Raw genomic sequence first — 18830 nt, forward strand, 5'->3', positions numbered from 1 at the left:
AACTCTAGTAAGGGCCTGAGCTGGAGCGCCCAGGAAGTTAAAGGCTGGAGGGCTAAGCTGGACCTACTTTTCCCACCCCCATGGGACTGGCTCATCAGGCAGGGTTCAGTCAGAAGGCAGACACCAAGAGTGATTTGAGTACAGAGAATTGAGTGTAAGCAACTGTCAACTGGGAATCAAGTTGTTAGGGTCCCTGAAAAAATCTCTAAGGTAGGCCCTGGTGGTGGTTCAGTGGATATAGCATCCTCCCAGTGTATGGATGTCCCTGGTTCGATTCCTGGTCACGGACACATGAGAAGCGACCATCTGCTTCTCTCCCCCCTCTCTCCCCCTCCTCTCCCTCTTCCCTTCCCACGCCAGTGGCTCTATTGGTCCTAGCGTCATCCCTGGGGGCTGAGGATAGTTCGGTTGATTCGAGCATTACGGAGGTTGCCAGGTGGATCCTGGTCAGGGCGCATGCGGGAGTCTGTCTCTATCTCCTCTCCCCTCACTTAAAAAAAAAAAGAACTCTAAGGTATATGGAAGTAGCAACGGCAGGGAAGTTAGCACCTCTCGGGCTGAGAGAACAAAGAGGAAAGATTGGAATTATTAAAATTTAGAAACTTGGAAGAGGGGTCCTGCGGAAGGGAAATTCAGACCTCTGGGGGGCTGCTGTGCTGGTACCGGTGTCTGAGTGGCTGCCACGAGGCTGAGTTTGACTGGTGTCTGAGTGGCTGCCACGAGGCTCACGAGGCTGAGTTTGCGAGTGCTGGGAAAACTGCAAATGGGACCCAATGGCTGCAGAAGGAATCTGCTGTGAGGGTGAAGAGCAGTCACAAGGCTATACTAGCAGGAACAGGAAGGAGTGTGTCCCCTGTCCCTCCTCTAGCCGGAAATCAGAAAGTTCTCTTCTGTATAACGTGGAGATGGTAATACTTGGGACTAAGTCTCTTGTGGTAGACCCATAACATATGGTAGCTATGTTGTTCAGTCATTGATTATAGAAATAATAATAAGCTTGATTACTTATTATTGATGTTGCTAATAGTAAATAGGAGAGACTAGAGATAATTTCTTTCACTCCATCATTGTGCAGATGAAGAAACTGAGACATTGTATGGAGGTTAAGAGCTTGAGCTATGGGGTCAGTGAGACTTTGATTCAGTTGGTTGCTGTTTGTGTTCACTTACTGGCTCAGCGACCTTAAGTAAGCTGGTCTCTCCCAGCTTGGGAGTGTGGGGAGGACTGCAGGAGTGAGTCTGTAGTCTGGCCCGCAGTAAGTGCTCAGTGAGCAGCACGGGAACGTTGTGCTTGGTGAGCAGAGAATCCCTGAGGGGAGGGCTGGTTGGTCAGGACAGTGACTGTTCCACAGAGCAGACATTTCATGTGAGCCTGGACTGTCCGTGAGAGTATGGTAAGAACATCAGATACCAGCCATAGTACCACCAATGATTTGTTTTGCAATATTGAACAGTTACCCGATTTCTTCTCCCTCTGGTTTTTCCCTATAAAGATTTTGATATTTGACCTTATGTCTACTTCCTGAGGTTTTCTGGAAGCTGAAAAATGAAATGAGAGTCTCTTGACACCCAAGAGCATTGAAGGAGCTCAAAAATAAACACCGTCAGACGACTAGTGTCTACTTGGTGTACCACGGCAGTACTAAACCAAGGACGCTGGGCCTGCAGGCTGGATTCCTGCTTCCAGATCTCAAATTGTTCTTGGTATAGTCAACTGTTCATTTTTATGTGCTGACTGGGAAAGTTACAGCATGAATAAAAGGAGCCAGCTGGTGTTGATTGCTCTTTACTCTAAAGCTTGAGGAAGGCATAAGAGACTATATTTTAAATCTCATCTTTCACCTGATCTCTTTCTTCAAAACTATGAAGCTACAGGATGGCTCAAAGGCTACCGGAAGAGAATCAGTGTGCCTGAATAATCCACAAACAAGACAATACTTATCTCTGTATTGTCAGTTATTTAGCATGTGCTCTCACATCAGGCGTTGGGCTACACTCTTTACCTTTTGTCCTCATAGTAACTCTGTGAAGAGGGAGGTGTGTTCATTTCCATCTGTTGCTTCTCAGTTGAATCTCAGGTGTAGAAGGTGAAGTGAATCATGCTTCTCAATTCATTGTGCAGTTATCATTGGTCTGTGCAAGACCTTCTCTTATGTTAGTTAATTTGCTTATTCCCTTTTATTTATGTACCGGATGCTCATTCACCTCCCTTAAATAATCAATCTATTATATTTAGTGTGTATCATTTTTTTTGTATGTGTTCTTATGAAATATATATTGTGGTTTTATGTATGTGTATTTTAAATTTATATAATATGGTATCGTGTTATATTTCATTCTGTCTCTAACTTTTTAACAACTGCTCTAACCGAAGCATAATTATTTTTAAAGACCACATTGCTATGGGTTTACTTAATCAATTGCTTCCACTTGTGACATAAAACTCTATAGTGTGCACCCACCACAGGTACACATTCTCCTTCCTAGTGACAGACACAGCCGGGCTGCATTGGTGTCAAAGTTCGTACTGCCACAAAGAAGCAGTGTATCAACACGTCTCCTTTGGGGACTGTGTCAAAATCACTTTGGGCTATAATAGGAAGAATGGAATTGCTACTTCATAGGGCAAGCATAGGTTTCCTATGCTTAAGTAGTTGCCATAGGTGTTATAATCCCCATTTTACAGATAAGGGAACTGAGGTTTTGAGAGTTTTAATAACTCACCCAAAGTCACATAGACAGTAATTAGCAGAACCGGAATTCAGAGTCAGTCAGTCTTGCTCCAGAAACTCTTCTGTTAATGTCTATGCCATCATTCTCTGAATATTTGAGACTTGAGGACATGTGACAAAAACATGAAAGTAAATCTTATTGTTTGTAGTTTTTATGTTTGTAGAACGGAGGAATCCATGCGGACTGATTTTTTTTCTAAAGCATGTACTTCCCTCTATAGTTGCATAGTAACTGTTTTTCTCTCACTTTCATATCTTGTGGGTCCACAGCAATAAAAGCTGCAATGATCATCCAAAATTGGTACCGAGGGTACAGTGCTCGGTTGAAGATCAGACAACGTTACGCTCTCACCATCTTCCAGTCCATTGAGTATGCTGGTGAACAATGCCAATTGCAGGTCTGTTTTGTAAGCTTGTCTCTTTTTTTGGTAAAATGCTGCTCTTTACACCTTGCTATTGAAAGAATGACAGGGTGGGGCCATTTTTAAGCTGAAGAACCTTGGTGAAAGGCTTTAACGGAAGATACAGTGACATTGTCTTGGAACTAGCTATTGAGAGAGAGTATGATTTGGATAAGGATGGAATTTTTCAGTTCTGAAGTTCACATTTTTAAGAGGGCTGCCAGATAGCTTGTTAACTAATAAAAATAGTCTTATTCTATTTTTGGGTACATGCTCCAGTAGGAAGTAAAGTTGTTACTTTATGAAGAAAAAATAAACAGCTTAAGGACTTAAAAAGTGGAAGAATTTCTTGGGAACAAACCTATGAAAGTTCTAGAAGAAAATACAGTTGAGTGAGGAAGGCCTTTTTCAAGCTGGCAAGAAAAGATCTATAAATACAGCTTTAATGCTTATTGATAGGAAAAAGTCCTTTTTATTAATAAAAGATCTTAGAAAGATCTCCAACATAATTGTTAATGAAAAAAATCAACTTGTAGAACAATACGGAGTTTTATTCCATATATATATGAAAGAAAATTAGACATTCAGCAGAAGTCTGGAAAAAGCTATACATACACTGAAGTGTTTCTAGTGGTTATTTCTGGGGACAGGAGAGGTATTAATAATGAGTGGGAGTGGGTAGAAAAGGAGTTCTCATTTTCATGCTGTATTATTTGTAGTTTTCAACAATCATTTGTCTGTAAATTTATCACATAATCTTAAAACATAAGAACATTTAAAAAAGAAATGCTGTATTTATTCTTGGCAGCTATAAAATGATATAATATGATTAAAAAATTATATACTATGATTCAATCAGATTCTCCCATTGCCCTGGTTCAGAGTTCACAGTGGTGGGTTGTCCTTGTAAGCACCATAGAAGGTAGTGAGGAGTATAAAGGTAGAGTGAGCTCCCAAATTGATATGCTTTGTATGCACACATTCCAGTATTAGTACTTTCCTTAATATTGACTCTTTTTTATAACAGATTTATTGACATATAGTTCAGTTAAAGTGTAAAATCGAATGGCCTTTAGTGTATTCCCAAAGTTATAACTACAATAAATTTTAGAATATTTTAATCACCCTCCCCAGTAAACCTTCCCCCAAACTCTGTACTCTTTAGGTATCACTCCTCATTCCCCCTCCCCAGCCCCTGGCCACCACTAACCTGTCTTCTGTCTTTATGGATTTGCCTTTTTCTGGCCATTTCGTAGAAATAGAATCACACAATATGTGACCCTTTTGTGTCTGGCTTCTTTCACTGAACGTGATGTCTTCAATGTTTATACATGCTGCAGTGTGTATCTGTACTTCTTTCCTCTTTATGGCTGAATACTATCCCATTATATGGATATTGCACATTTTGCCTCTTCATTTTTATGGAAACATATGTTTTCAATTCTCTTGGGTGTATATCTAGAAATAGAATTGTCAGTTCACCTGGTAACTCTGTATTTAACTTTTTGAGTAACTGCTAAATTGTTTCCCAAAGCAGCTGCACCATTTTACATCCCCAACAGATGTTTTATGAGGGGTCCAATTTCACCTCATCTTTGACAACACTTGGAATTATCTGTCTTTTTTATTATAGCCACCCTAGTATGTGTAAAGCGGTATTTCATTGTGGTTTCTAGTAACTCTTAATTGAAAAACCCATCAACAGCATTAAGATGATACATTTTGGTATTTGTATGGAAGGTCTTTGTTCCCTCGACCCCCAGACCTATTCCCAGGTTGATAAGGTCCCTGGTGTTCACTCTTCACAGGAAGCAGGGCTTGGCGAAGGCATCTGTGCTATGTAAACACAGGTCTTTGCAGATAATTGGTAGGCAGAGAGGTAGCACCTAGGTGACGGTCGGAATGTTGGTGGGTTTCCATCTTTCCCGCCCTCCCTCCTTCCTTATTTCATTTCCCATAGACCTTATTTTTCACTCCATAAGACGCACCTGACCATAAGACACCCCTAGGGTTTTAAGGAGGAAAAGAAGAAAAAAAATATTCTGAACCAAATGGTGTGTTAAAATATTTAATAAAATACCATATTTTTTGCTCCATAAGACACATGGGCATTTTCCCCTCCACTTTGGGGGGGAAATGCGTCTTATGGAGCAAAAAATACGGTATATATATTTGCCATTTAAGACTCTCCCTTAATTCTTCATGTCGCTACCAAAGGAAAAGAAGAGATCATAATGAACAAAATCTAGTAGCTGTCTTAGGCTGGTTTCCTAGAAACAGCAGCTGAGGCTGGGGTTCTGGTACAAGTGATTTCCTAAGAGAGTGTTCTGAGGAAAAACCTGTGAGGAAATGAGGAAAGAGAGATCAGACAGGGGAAGAAACTAGGCAAAAGTGTGGTTTCTGAAGAAGCTTGACCTCAGCCTGGTCCCACTGGGAACTCGGAAGTGTGACATGCATCCCAGTTCATCCCACCCAGCGGCAGGGCAGGTGGGGGGCTGGGCTGTAACACCCTTGCTTCAGTTTTCTATGGGCAGCCCTCCAAGAGAGCTGCTGTATGGCATTCTATACAGCTTGGGGAAGGTGCTGCCCATCTGGAGGGCAGTCCTTGGGAGGAGGGGCAGTTAAAGGTGGGACCTACTGCAACTGGCAGATGGGTGCCCCAGGAGAGTAAAGGGGGCTTGCATGGAACACCGACAGCATTTGCCACAGTAGCTGTTTGGGCTTCATGAATTGATTAATGTATTTTTATTTTGACTAGTTATCGAATTTCTTTTCCTTCTTGTTGGAAAACTACGCAAATATGCAAGAGAATGATCCAGGTAAGTTAAAATTTAGTGTTTTGAAAAGCAGTCATTAAATATTGAATTGTCCGCAAGATATGAACTCTGAAGATATGGGAACACTAAACAATTTAAGATGCCCACCTGTCTTGTTTATGTGACACCAAACTACTGGTGAAATCAGTTCAATTGGCTTTTTTCTTCTCTCATGGCTTCTCTAATGGGTGTCAACTAAATTGACCATTTAATTCTTTCACTTTCAAAAACCTGAAATAGATTTCATTCAGCGTTAATTTGTTGAATACCTTCTCTGAACCACAATTTATTGATATACAGAAGTAGCTTAGTAAGGGGGATCTTATTTTTTATCCAGGAATCTTTTTTTGCTGAGAGATCAAAATCCATCTTATTTCATAAAAGAGATCTGGGAGAAATGGTGGACTAACAGAGTTGGCTCCATCATGTCTCTGTTTTCTGCATAGATGTCTGTCTTTCTATTTATCTATCATTTCAGAGACAGGCAACATAGGTGTGGTTCCAAAATGATTTTAAAATCATAGTTTTTCACAAAGCATGTATTTTCCCCTACAAATTAAAATATGCCTGTTATCATCAAGGTAAACACTAGACTTTAAAACTTTTTTCTTTAATTTGGGACAACCATTTTGCTCTAATTAAAAATATGACATCTAAGAGCATATTTTAAATAATTTAGTGAAAACCCTTCAAAGCGGCAAAAGAAGGGTGGTTTAATGCCATGCTTTGAGCTAAGTACATATGTTGGAAACTAATTAAAGCATTTAATGATTTATGGAAGCATTCCGAATGGTAGAATCTCCAAAGCTGAGGAGTGGGAGTGGGTGGAAGTAGGTATTTTGCCATTTTCTTTCTTTCAGATAATTGCAATTTGAAGAAAATTGTTTGTGCTTTATTTTCTTTGGCAAACATATTTCTGACAGGAAATATAATAATGATGAAATGAAGCAGCGCTCACTCATTCTCCTAATGCCCTGATATTTCAATCTGACCTGTGTATCAGCATCGCTTATGGAGCTTCATAGCCACAGATGGCTGTGTTCCAGCCCAGAGATAGTTACTCTGTCTGTTTTTTGTGTTTTTTATTTTAATTCTGCAGGTGATTTAAAGATATATTTAAAATTTTATCAAAGAAGTGGACAGTGACTTAATCTTCTTATGTAAACTTTACAGAAACTTTACAGAAAAGTACACAAATCATAAGTACATGACTCAATAGATCTTCTCAAAGTAAACATACCCTTGTAACCTGCACTCAGAACAAGAAGTAAAACATTATCAGAGCCACGGAAACCCCTCTGTCCTCTGATCACTCCCTGCATTGCTACATCGCTTCTTTTCTGACTTCTACATCCCAGATTCGTTTTGCTTGTTTTTGAACTTCTCTAAATAAATGTAAGCATAGAGCTTTGAGTAGGGTTTTTTACACAATGTAGTCTTTGTGAGAGTCATCCATGTTGTTACAATTTGGTCATTCTTATTGCTGAATAATATTCCATGTTACAAATATACCAAAAATTATTTATTCCACTGTTTCTAGACCTTTGTGTTGTTTTTAGTTTTGGTAGTTTAAATGATACTGCTATGCACCTTCTTGTATATGTTTTGGTGAACATATGTATTCTTTTCTTTTGCTGTGTAGTCATTTTCAGTTATCTATTGCTACATAAAAAACCACTCCCAAATTTTGTGGCTTAAAAACAACAGCCATTTCATTCTGTGGGTCAGGCCTTTGAACGTGGCTCAGTGCGGATGGCTTGTCTTTGTTTCAGGTGGTATTAGTTGGGCTCCCTCCACCTAGCTGGGAGGCAGGGAGATCCAAATGGTTTTACTCACATGTCTGGGAGTTTTCGGTGTTAGTTATGAACTTGGACACACTAATTCTCCTCATGCAGCCTCTCTGCCCAACAGGATAGCCTGGACTTCTTTACATAGCAGCTGGGTCCCAAGAGGGCAGAGGCAGAAGCTGCCAGGCCCCCTGAGGTCTATCCTCTGGAACTCACTCGAAGTCAGTTATGCCATATTCTGTTTGTCAAAGCACGTCCCAGGGCCAGCTGCAGATTCGGAGGGGTTGGGAAAGCGCCATCTCTGCAGGGAGCAGCAGCGGCATTATATGGTACAGGGATATGGGCACAAGGAGGCATGATTCAATGGGGGCCATTGTCCTAAAGACACGCCGCAACCCAGGAGTAGAAGCTTTAGGTTATAGGGCATGCATCTGGTCAGCTTTATCGATACTGGCAAACAGTTTTACAAAATTGTACCAAATAGTACAGCCACCATGGGATGGGAGTTCTAGTTCTTCCACATCCTCGTCAACACTTGGAACTGTCTCTCTTTTCTGTTTTGACCATTTGGCAGGTATGTAGTGACATCACATTTCTGCTTTAATGTGCATTTCCCTGGTGAGCAGTGAAGTTGCTCACCTTTTTTGTATGTTTATCAGTCACCTGCACATTCTGCTTGGTGATGTGCCTGTTCAGGTGTTTTGCTCATCTTTCTATTGGGTTATCTGTCTTTTTCTTAGCAATTTGTACGAGTTCTCTAAGTATTCTAAATATAAGGATATGAATCTTTGTTACATAAATGTATTACAGATATCTTTTCCTAGTCTTAGCTTTTATCCTCCCAATATTTAAAATGTCTGTTTTTTTGCTGAACAGACATTTTTGACTTCAGTGTAGTACAATTTTTTTCTTTTATGGTTAGTACTTTCTCTATCCTGTTTTAAGAAATCCTTGCATATGCACACACACATGCACACATATATATGCATACACATAGACACACACACACTCATTTGTGCAAAAACAAATACAGGATAAACCAGAAAGCAATGGCATTGTCTACCTACAGGAGATGAGCAGGGAAGAAAGATTGGGAGAATGAGGATTGGGTGGAGGGATGAGGAGAGAGTGACACTTCTCTAGGTATAGCTTTTGTAGTTCTGACTCAAAGCCATGATGATGTTTCAAATCCCTAAAAGATATTCAGGAACAGAAGGTGTATATATGTGTATATGTTTCCAAAACAGAATACACACTGTGACAAATGAACATAATTGTATTACAAATGATAGCAATCATCAGAAGGAGGTAGGGAAGAAAAAAAACTAACCTAAGTAACATTGGAAAATCACATCTTAGCCATAATGTGCCTTGGTGGGACTTCATTTCTACTTAGCCTGCACGGGTTTTGTTTAGCTTCTTGATATCTAAATTTATATTTTTTGTCAGATTTAGAATATTTTTATCTATTCATTATTTAAGATATCTTTCTTTACAAGTTTAATTTCTTTTTCTTTGTGACTCCTTCTGCTTTTAAATGTAGAAAGCCCTGAAATATTTAAAATGTTATTACTTTGTTTGTATTTCTATGCTTTTTATAGTTTGGTTTTTAAAAAATTTAACACTTCATAAATTTTAAATTTTTATATATTAAACTAAAAAAGGAAATTTTGATGCCTAATGTTTGAGAACAATTAACAAATATAGCTACAAAGAAAATTTTGAAATAGTTAACCAATTTTTCCCACAACATTTATTTCATAATTTATCTTTTTACCATGATATGTAGTGCTTCCTTCATAACATTTATTTAAAAATGTGTAATAGGGCATATTCTGGGCTATCCTCTTATATATCTCTTGATCCTAGAGTATTAGAATCATGATGATTTAGTTATTGTCTGTAGCAGAAAAAGAAATTTACAGATTATTGCTGTAGGTTGATTTCATTAAAAATTTTTCCAGCCTGACCAGGTTGTAGCGCAGTGGGTAGAGCGTTGAACTGGGTGGGATGCAGAGGACCCAGGTTCGAGACCCTGAAGTCACCAGCTTGAGCCCGGGCTCATCTGGTTTGAGCAAGGCTCACCAGCTTGATCCCAAGGTCGCTGGCAAGGGGACTTTATATTTTGTTGCATTGGCTAAAGATAGCAGAACAATGTTAAAATGAAACAGTAAATGTAGGCATTATTGTTTTATTAATGATTTCATGGAAAAAACCATTACAATTGATTTAAATTTTAAAAATTATATTAACGAAGTATCTTTCCATTCCCAGTTTCCTGAGTTTTTTTTTTTTAAAGATTAGGAACAGGTGTTAAATTTTATGAAATGTAATTTTGGCAACTATTGAGTTTCTTATATGGGCACCCAACTGTTTTCATCAAGATTCATATTTTAGAAATGAAATAACTATAAATACAGTTCAATTGGTGCTTTTCTTTCCCCAGCAATATCTGGAACTTGTTTTCAAAGTGACGTGTGGGTGGTAGAGGCAGAATTTTTTTTTTAAATTATGGGATTAAAAACTTTCCCTCTCAGAGTTTGAGTCTGTACTGGATAAAAGAAAGGATTTTGTGTAGGGGTTTTTTTTGAGTTATTTTTCTTTAGAACAGCTTGTAAAGGTATCATTCAGTTATAACTCAAAATTTTATATTTAATTAGTTTAGATTCATGTTGACAGAATTGTAACACAAATAGGTAATGATTAATTCTAATTACATGTTGCACAAATCTTCATATATTGTTGGCATTTGTTAAACTATTTTTATTTGTTATAACAGTTATAGCTCACAAAGGCAGCACTTGCATTTGAAATATTAAAGCTTTTGTTTTTATACATGATTCCCATTAGCTATATGTTAAGAAGAAAATATTTGTTATTCTTTTTGTAAAGCCAGCAGGAGGATTGTGATTTGATGTCCACTGATATTTCATATTAAGTCATTTTGACCAACAATTGATTTAGGGAAATGGTGCTTTTTCACTATTTATCACTGAACTTATAAGGAATGAGGGTCATCCAATGCTTCAAAGGAAGGGCCAAACTGAGCTTCTTCTTCTTCTTCTTTAAAGAAGAAACACGATGTTTTTAGTTTGTTCTTAAAAAACAAGACTGACTTTTAATAACATGAACTAATGGAATTGACTTGATGTGTCAGCTGATAAGAAAGGGAGAGTTGACAGAGGATGGTCGAAGGCAATGATTAGGAAAGGAAAGTCATTTCTTGTTTATATCTCACAGAGTTGGAATTACTCAATAAGTCAGTTATAAGATGATATAGTGAAACTGCTGGGCTTGTTTTCTTTTTGTTTGTTGTTGTTTTCCCAAGAGGAGCCTGATATTTCAGTGTGTAGAGTTAAGAAGAGGGAAGTTTTCCTTGGAGAAAGCTGCATCTCTAAGAATGGCTACCAAGTAGAAATGAGTGGCTTGATCATTAAGATAGTTCTATAGAGTATTTAGGCTTTGCTGCCTACATAATGAATCTGAGATAAACTTTACCAAGATGCATGGATGCAGACTTGACTTGGGGTGGTGAACACACAATACAAGGTAGAGATGATGTATTGTAGAGTTGGGCACCTGAAACCTGTATAATTTTGTTAGCCAGTGTCACCTCAACAAATCAATGAAAAGAAAGAAAAAAACAAATTTCCAGACGCAGCCATTCCACATGTCCGCAATAAATATCAAGCTGCCTAAAAAAGAAAACTTACCAAGATGCTCTGCATTTCTAGTTTTCAAACATAACATGAAATAAGTTACTCTCAAATCTCAAACCAAATCTAAAAGAAAAACAACTTGCTGGACCACATTGAAGATAGAAAACTCCTTATAAAAGATCATCAAGCATTACCAAAAAATATTGGATGCACTATAATTTAGAAAGCATTTTTAAATTACCAAGTATTATGGGTTTAGGAAAAATATTCAAGTTTAGTTCTTAACTGTAATGTCTTAGAATGAGTGAACTATGAAAAAAACATATTCTGTGTACATCTGCTAACATCATACCTTCCAAACATGTCTACTCTGAACATTAAAAAAGATAGAAACTGCTTGCTGACAACTTCTGATTGATGACCTTAGTAGCAATTCAGTGTTAATGAGTTGAAGAGTTTGTCATCCTCCTCCGTATTAGTTATCTGTTACTGTAATAATACTGTGTATTAAACAACCACAATAGTTCAGTGGCATGTAATAAACATTTCTTTCTGCTTCTAAGTCTACAGATTAACTGAGCACATCTGCTGATCTTGGCAGACTTGATTTGGCAGTGTCTGGGGTCTTGGCTGGAGTCACTCATGTGTCTGGAGGTCTGCTGGCTGGGGTCTGATCTAGAATGGCCTTGACCAGGGTGACTCCGTACTGCTCCGCATGGTTTTGGAGCTTTCAGTAGGCTAGCCTGGGCTTCCTGGTAGTGCATGTTTTCAAAAGAGAGAGCATGGAAACAAACAAGTCCTTGTGAGGCCTTGTTTGGACCTGGTTTGGAACCCTTCCACCGTGTTCTTTAGGCCAGCACAAGTCACAAGGCAGCTTCAAGGGCTGGGGAAATAGTCTTGGTCAGAGTAGCTGCAAAATCACATTAAAAAGAGCATGGCCAGAGGTTGGGCTAGAGAATCGAGGTCACTGTTGCAATCAATCTACCATATCCCCTTTCATCTTTCTCCACCTGAATTTGCCAGATTTCTGTTCTTAGACTGATCATTTCATGGCAGTCTAGCAAGAAAGGGATGCTGGATGGATTTCAGCACCTACTGAAAAGGGCAGTGTGGGCAATGTAATATGGAAACGTGTCTGTGAGAGAGGTCCTTTGGAATTTCTGCCGATGCTTTGTCATCTCACTTTATCTGCTTTGTTACCAAGAAGAAAAAGAAAATCACATCAGAAAATTTGTTTTTATGTGAAAAGGGAGACAAGTCAATTACAGCTAAGTGAAATGTGAAGTGTTTAATAGGAGAAACGTTGAATGCTGCAGTTTAATTTTCTGTAGTTCATGAATAACAGCAGATGTTTGAATCAAATACAATGCATCGTTGTGTTTCCAACCCTATTTGTAAAAACCTGAGATGTAAGAGTTGGCAAAAATGTAGATTAGAGCTTCAGAGCGTTAAAATACTTTGATTGACCAGTTTACCCTGTGCTTCTCCCTTCATTCCCCACTGATGAACTCACTTCTTTGGTAAAATGTCCACTCAGAGTGGGATGATGGTGATTCATGTGTGTGTATCTCCTGGTTTCAGAACAAATCATTCTTCATGGTTATATGTGGGATGTCTTGGTATTCGTAACGCTTAGCACAGTGTCTTACATGAGCTAGACAGTCAAGAAAGGATTTATTGCATTTAAGTATGGGAATGTTGATTTTGCCCCCCTGTTTTTTTCCAGCTTTAGTAAATCGACTGTTTGGTTGCACCCCTCACGACAAGGTTAGGCAGGATTATATTGGGCTGATAGAGGTCCCAGAGTCCTACAGTGGCCCTCGGCTGAGATTTCCACTCAATTCTACCGCTCTTCCTACACTGATTGAGGCCTTTAAGAAGCAGGAGGTAAGTGGAAGCAGATACTGCCTGGATTCTTGTACATCGCATGTGCTCAGTGACGACTGAAGGAGTGAGTGGATGAAAACACTACAGCAGAGATGCGTTCCCTTGGGGAAAAGCTTCCTATTAAGTGAGAACTACTGCCTGTATTTGCTTAACCCATTAATTAGAAGTATCCTCAGGTGCACAGAAACCTCCTGTCTACATCTTATGGCATTTCCTTTTTCTTTTTCTGAGATATAATTCACCATTTAAGGTATATAATTCAGTGGGTTTTAGTCCATTCACTAGATTGTGCAATCATCAGCAATCTCTAATTTTAGAATATTTTCATCACCCCCAAAAGAACTGTCATACCCATTGCCATTCCCTCATCCCCACCCCGGCAACCACTATTACTGCTTTCTGTCTCTATGGGTTCGTCTATGCCGGATATTTCATACAAATGGAATCATGTAACATGTGGCTTTTGTGTCTGGCTTCATTCATTTAGCATGTTTTTATGGTTCATTCATGTCACAGCATGTTTTGTTCCTTAGTTTTATGGCTAATATTCATGTTCATGGTATATACTTCTTTAAAAATTCTGTTGAATGTGGTTTGCTGGTACTTTGTGGAGAATTTGCAGTTTTAGTCATAAGGAATATAGATCTGTATTTTCTTTTCTTGTCTTTATCTGGCTTTGGTATCACGGCAGTACTGGCCTCATAGAATGTTATCAGTTAATTGTAGGCGCCACTGCACTCGGACCCTCATAGAATGTTTTAGGAATTGTTTCCTCTTCTGTTTTTTTTTTGCAAGGATTTGAGGATTGTTGTTAATTTTTTAAATGTTTAGTAGAATTCACCAATGAAGCTGTCTGGTTATGGGCTTTTGTTTGTTAGGAGGTTTTTGATTAACTAGATCTGTTTGTATTTTCTGTGTCTTTTGAGTCAGTTCGGTAATTCGAATGTTTCTAAGAATTTTTCCATTTTATCTATGCAATTTGTTGCTGTACAATTGTTCATAATAGTCTCATAATTCTTTTTATTTCTTTAAGGTTGGTGGGGATGTTCCTACTTTCATTTCTGGTTATACATAGTTATTGGCATTCTTTCTTTTTTTCTCTCTGTCAGTGTAGCTAAAGGTTTTTGACTTTTGTCGAACTTTACAAAGAATCAGCTTTTGGTTTTGTCGATTCTCTCTGTTGTTTTTCTGGTCTCTATTCCATTTATCTGTACTCTAATCCTTATTTTCTTCCTGCAACTAGCTTTTGGTTTAGTTTGTTCTTATTTTCTAGCTCATCAGTGTTAAGTGAGGCTTTTCATTTGAGATCTTTTTCTTTCTTGATGTAGGTATCTATGGTTATAAATTGCTCAGAGCACCACTTCTCTTCATCTCATAAGTTCTGGTATACAAGCAGTCCCTGGGTTATGACTGAGATAGGTTCTATAGGCATGTTCCTAAGTTGAATTTGTATGTAAGTTAGAACAGGTATATTTACCTAGTAAATGCAACTTAGATGGATGTTTGTCTTCACATAGTACTTATTTTTACCTTCTGTGCATATAAACACTTAAACATTTTTAAACATACAAAACCTATCTTGTTCATAACCTGGGGACTGCCTATATTGTATTTTCATTTTCATTTATCTCAAAGTATTTTCTAATTTCCCTTGTGATTTGTTTTTTAACCTATCAGTTTTTTAAGAGAATGTTGTTTAATTTCCACATATTTGTGAACTTTCTAGTTTTTCTTCTGTTGTTGATTTCTAGTTTCATTCCATTGTGGTCAGAGAAGATACTTTATGAGTCTAATCTAAGAAGATACTTGCATGAGTCTAATCTTTTTAAATATAGTGAGGCATGTTTTGTGGACAAAGATCTGGTCTATTCTGGAGAACGTTCCATGTGCACTTGTATAAATGTGTAGTTTGCCATTGTTGGGCAGAAAATTCTGTAGATGTCTGTTAGGTCTAGTTGTGAGTGAAGTCTCTGTTTCTTGAGCTTGTGTTCAGCTGGTGTTTTAACAGTTTTCTTGAACTCCAGGAGCTATTAAAAAAGGGAAACAAAAGAAAAAAACAAAAAGAAAAACCTAGTCTTTGCAGAGTGGCTCTGTGTTGATACCTGTTCCCTGACAAATTTATCTTAGCCTTCACTTCCTGCTTGCACTGAGCCATTTTTAAGTTGCTTTTTCCTGACTTAGCCTTTGCTTGATTGCTATAAATTTTGACTGTTTTCCAGAGCTGTGACAAAGTTGATTATGACACTGTTTTTTTTTTTGCTTGATTTTTAAAGTGTTTCTGTGAAGGAATGGGACCTTTGAGCTACCTACTCCATTATATTTTCTGACATCACCCCAAAACCCTTTTTCTCCAGTTAGAAGCCTAAGGACATACCCTAGAAGTAAGAATAAACTAGAATAGACTAGGTATTGAAGCAAAGCTTTGAACCCTCTAAGTCTGAGAATGAATTGAGATCATCTTACATAGCTAGTACTCCTAGCCACTTGCCAAAAGAAAACTTAAATTCTTTCTGGAAGAAAATAGGCCTCATGTTATTTCTCCAAGTTTCCATATACCGTGTCCAGAACTTAATACATATATGAATTAGGGACAGGAGGGTACAAGATTCATGAAAGGAAACTGAGGCTTTAGAACGCTTTTCTAGATCCTTAGCAGTTAGTTCTTGGATAGACAGGAAAGAAGGGTTTCTCCCCCGCCCTGATGAACATCCAGGGGCCCTTCTCTTTGCCCCTAATTCTCACATTACTTCAAATCCCGATTCCTGTCTTTTAGAAAGGTTAATAATGAAAACTCTCCAAATTTAAATAAAATAATTTTATTATTTTAATAGCTACAAAAATGGAAATTTCAGGACATTATGAGTCATGATTGTTCCAAAGGGTTGAACATCAGTCCTGAATCCCATGCTCAAAGCAACATCTGAAGAATATCCTGTATTGATTTGACCCCTGTCTCAGCCTTCAGTAATCTAAACCAGTGTTGTACAATAAAAATAGAATGTGAGTCACATACATATTTAAAATTTTCTAGGAGTCACAGTAAAAAAGTAAAAAGAACCAGGTGAAATTAATTTTAATAATATATGTTATCTAACATAAACAATGATCATTTTAACATGTAATTCTATTAAAAGTTTTTAATGAGACATTTAACTTTTTTTTCATACGAAGTCCTTGAAATCCGGTGTGTATTTTGCCCTATGGTGCATCTCAACTTCAACTAGCCCCATTTCAAGTGGTCAGCAGCCCCATGGGACCAGTGCCTCCTGGAGTGGACTACCAATAGTCCTCGCTCCTAAAATGGCGCTGGCATCTGGTAAATTGGTACTGGCTGTACTAATTTTGGCTTATGTATTTGGAGCATGTTATAATTAGAAGGAGAACAACACACTGGACTTAAAACAAAAACACAAAAACCCCAGAGAAGAAAACATAGAGTAAATCTGTCCAAAACAATGACATCATTGAGAATGTACCTGCATGAGGGTGTGAGTCAGGGCAAGGGGTAAAGGGATGAAATGGGCACGTTGTTGGAGTGAGGGAGTTATATTGGGTGGGACATTTGAATCCACGTTAACACAATAAATTTAAAAGAAGAATGTAATTGCAGGAGAGCAATGGAATGAATGGTCATAATAGGAGATACTCCAAATGGTTTCTTTGGTTTGAGATATGTTTTATACTCATACAATATAAAGGTCCTAGGAACTATTAATTCAATTTACAAATCTCTAATGAGGGCTCGTTATATGCTAGACACTGTGCTAGAATCATTTATTTGAGAATAATTTGGAGATTATCCTGCAATACAGCTACCTGAATTGTGCTCATATACTCCCCCTCTCTAGTTTTCTACACAGTCATGCTTTTCTTCCTATTTGTCATATCTATTTCCTCTGCTTTGCCTTCACAGATACTCCATGCCTATTATGTTTTAGTGGTTCTGTTTGAAACTAAGGAAGTCCTGAAGCAAATGCCAAATATTGTTCGTATAAGAACTGGTCCCACCAAAGATATAACAATCTGTGGTAAGTTTCAGAGCAGAGTTGCCATATCAATATGTCGGAGCCTCTTGGTTCCATGTCATTTGCCTAACTTGAAAACTGCATAAATTGGACTGTGTTAAGGGGATAGAGTTATCTATCATGATAATACTGTTCCCCATCTTGTCTTTGTTTTGCATGCCAGCTGGCAGGAATTAATTATGTGAGAAATTAAAGAACTCATAGCTTTTTATAAAGGCAGGCAGCATTTTAATATGGAAAACCACCCATGGGTGGAATAAGTGTTCTTTGCCCTCCACCTCGCTCTCATTATCTCTGCTCCATGTTGCTCTTCCTAGGTGGCCCTCGGAATACTGCTTTTGCTCGGAAGAGAAAAGCCCAAAGCAGGGTGGAGATTAACCTTTTCTCTGCCCTTGGCTGCTGTTTTAGATTTCTCCAACTGGTCTCTGCAGCTTTTAGAAGAGTGGGAATGTCCAGAAATCTGTTCCTTGTTCTTCTAAATAACAAGATTGAGATTTTGTTGTCCTATAGGCCAGCCTGGCAGGATATTGCTTCAAGAAACAGTACACATTGAAATTCAACACAGTTGGTGCTCAGCATGCTTGCAACTGTCAGAGAGTGGAGTACGTGGAAGGAACAGCTACTCCCTTAACTTCTAATTAAGCTTTTAGGTTACAAAACATTATTGTTGTTTTCCAAATCAATTTTTAGCCCATATTTATTTTATTCTGGCAGGTAGAAGTGCATTTGACAATTTAATTAAATCATCTCTCTTTTTAGCATCTGATAGTGGTGACAGGGACTTGATGTAGTGGTAGATGCTCAGGTTTCTGAAGAGTCTTTAGTGGTTCAGTTCCAGCCTAATTGGGCCACCACATCTCTGCCTAGTAGTTGAGGCATTTCAGCAGAGGTGGCTTTTTATTCCAGGCCTCACCAGCTCTTTATTTTCATGGAGACAAAGGACTTAGAGTCATGAGGCTCAGGGAACCATGCCTACCCATGAAGCCTGTATCCAGGGCTAGATTTGCTATCAGAGGGTAGATAATAGGCCAAACAGAGAATGGGACCTGTTCCCACATGTTTCTAGTATATATACCTCCAGTTGGCACTCTAGACTTATCTTTGGATTAAACGATCTGGAAGAAGACATGAATTAGTGAGAGGGCATGGAATTCTGGAACCACACAGTGTAAGAATGGAAGGGTTCTTACAGAAATCACCTGTCTATGACTTGCTCTCAAAGATAAAATTGAGGCCCAGAGAGAGAAACATATCTCCTTCCTTGCATTACTATGTAATAATTATTATTATATAATAAATCCCCCCACCCTCATCCCAAGCTCATTCAGTTTAGTTAGTGGCAGAGTCAGGATTATAAATCATGTCCTCTACCCTGACTACGTAGCTCAGTTGGTTAGAGTGGTGTCCAGATACACTAGGGTTGCAGGTTCAATCCCCAATCAGGGCACATATAAGAATCAACCAATTAATGCATAAATAAGTGGAATAGAAAATTGATATTTCTGTTTCTCTCTTTCTGTCTCT

At 38.3% G+C, this 18830-nt stretch overlaps 1 protein-coding gene across 1 annotated transcript in view; it reads left to right on the forward strand.

The window, feature by feature from the left end:
* Window positions 1-18830, forward strand: part of PPEF1 (protein phosphatase with EF-hand domain 1) — a 102186-nt gene that overhangs the window by 29709 nt on the left and 53647 nt on the right. Inside the window, exons 5-8 of the mRNA XM_066356888.1 lie at window positions 3002-3129; window positions 5891-5951; window positions 13121-13281; window positions 17195-17309. Coding sequence (XP_066212985.1) covers window positions 3002-3129; window positions 5891-5951; window positions 13121-13281; window positions 17195-17309 — 465 coding nt within the window. The remainder of the gene's footprint in view (window positions 1-3001; window positions 3130-5890; window positions 5952-13120; window positions 13282-17194; window positions 17310-18830) is intronic.

The sequence above is a fragment of the Saccopteryx leptura genome, chromosome X (genome assembly GCF_036850995.1).
Source record: "Saccopteryx leptura isolate mSacLep1 chromosome X, mSacLep1_pri_phased_curated, whole genome shotgun sequence".
Lineage (NCBI taxonomy): Eukaryota > Metazoa > Chordata > Mammalia > Chiroptera > Emballonuridae > Saccopteryx > Saccopteryx leptura.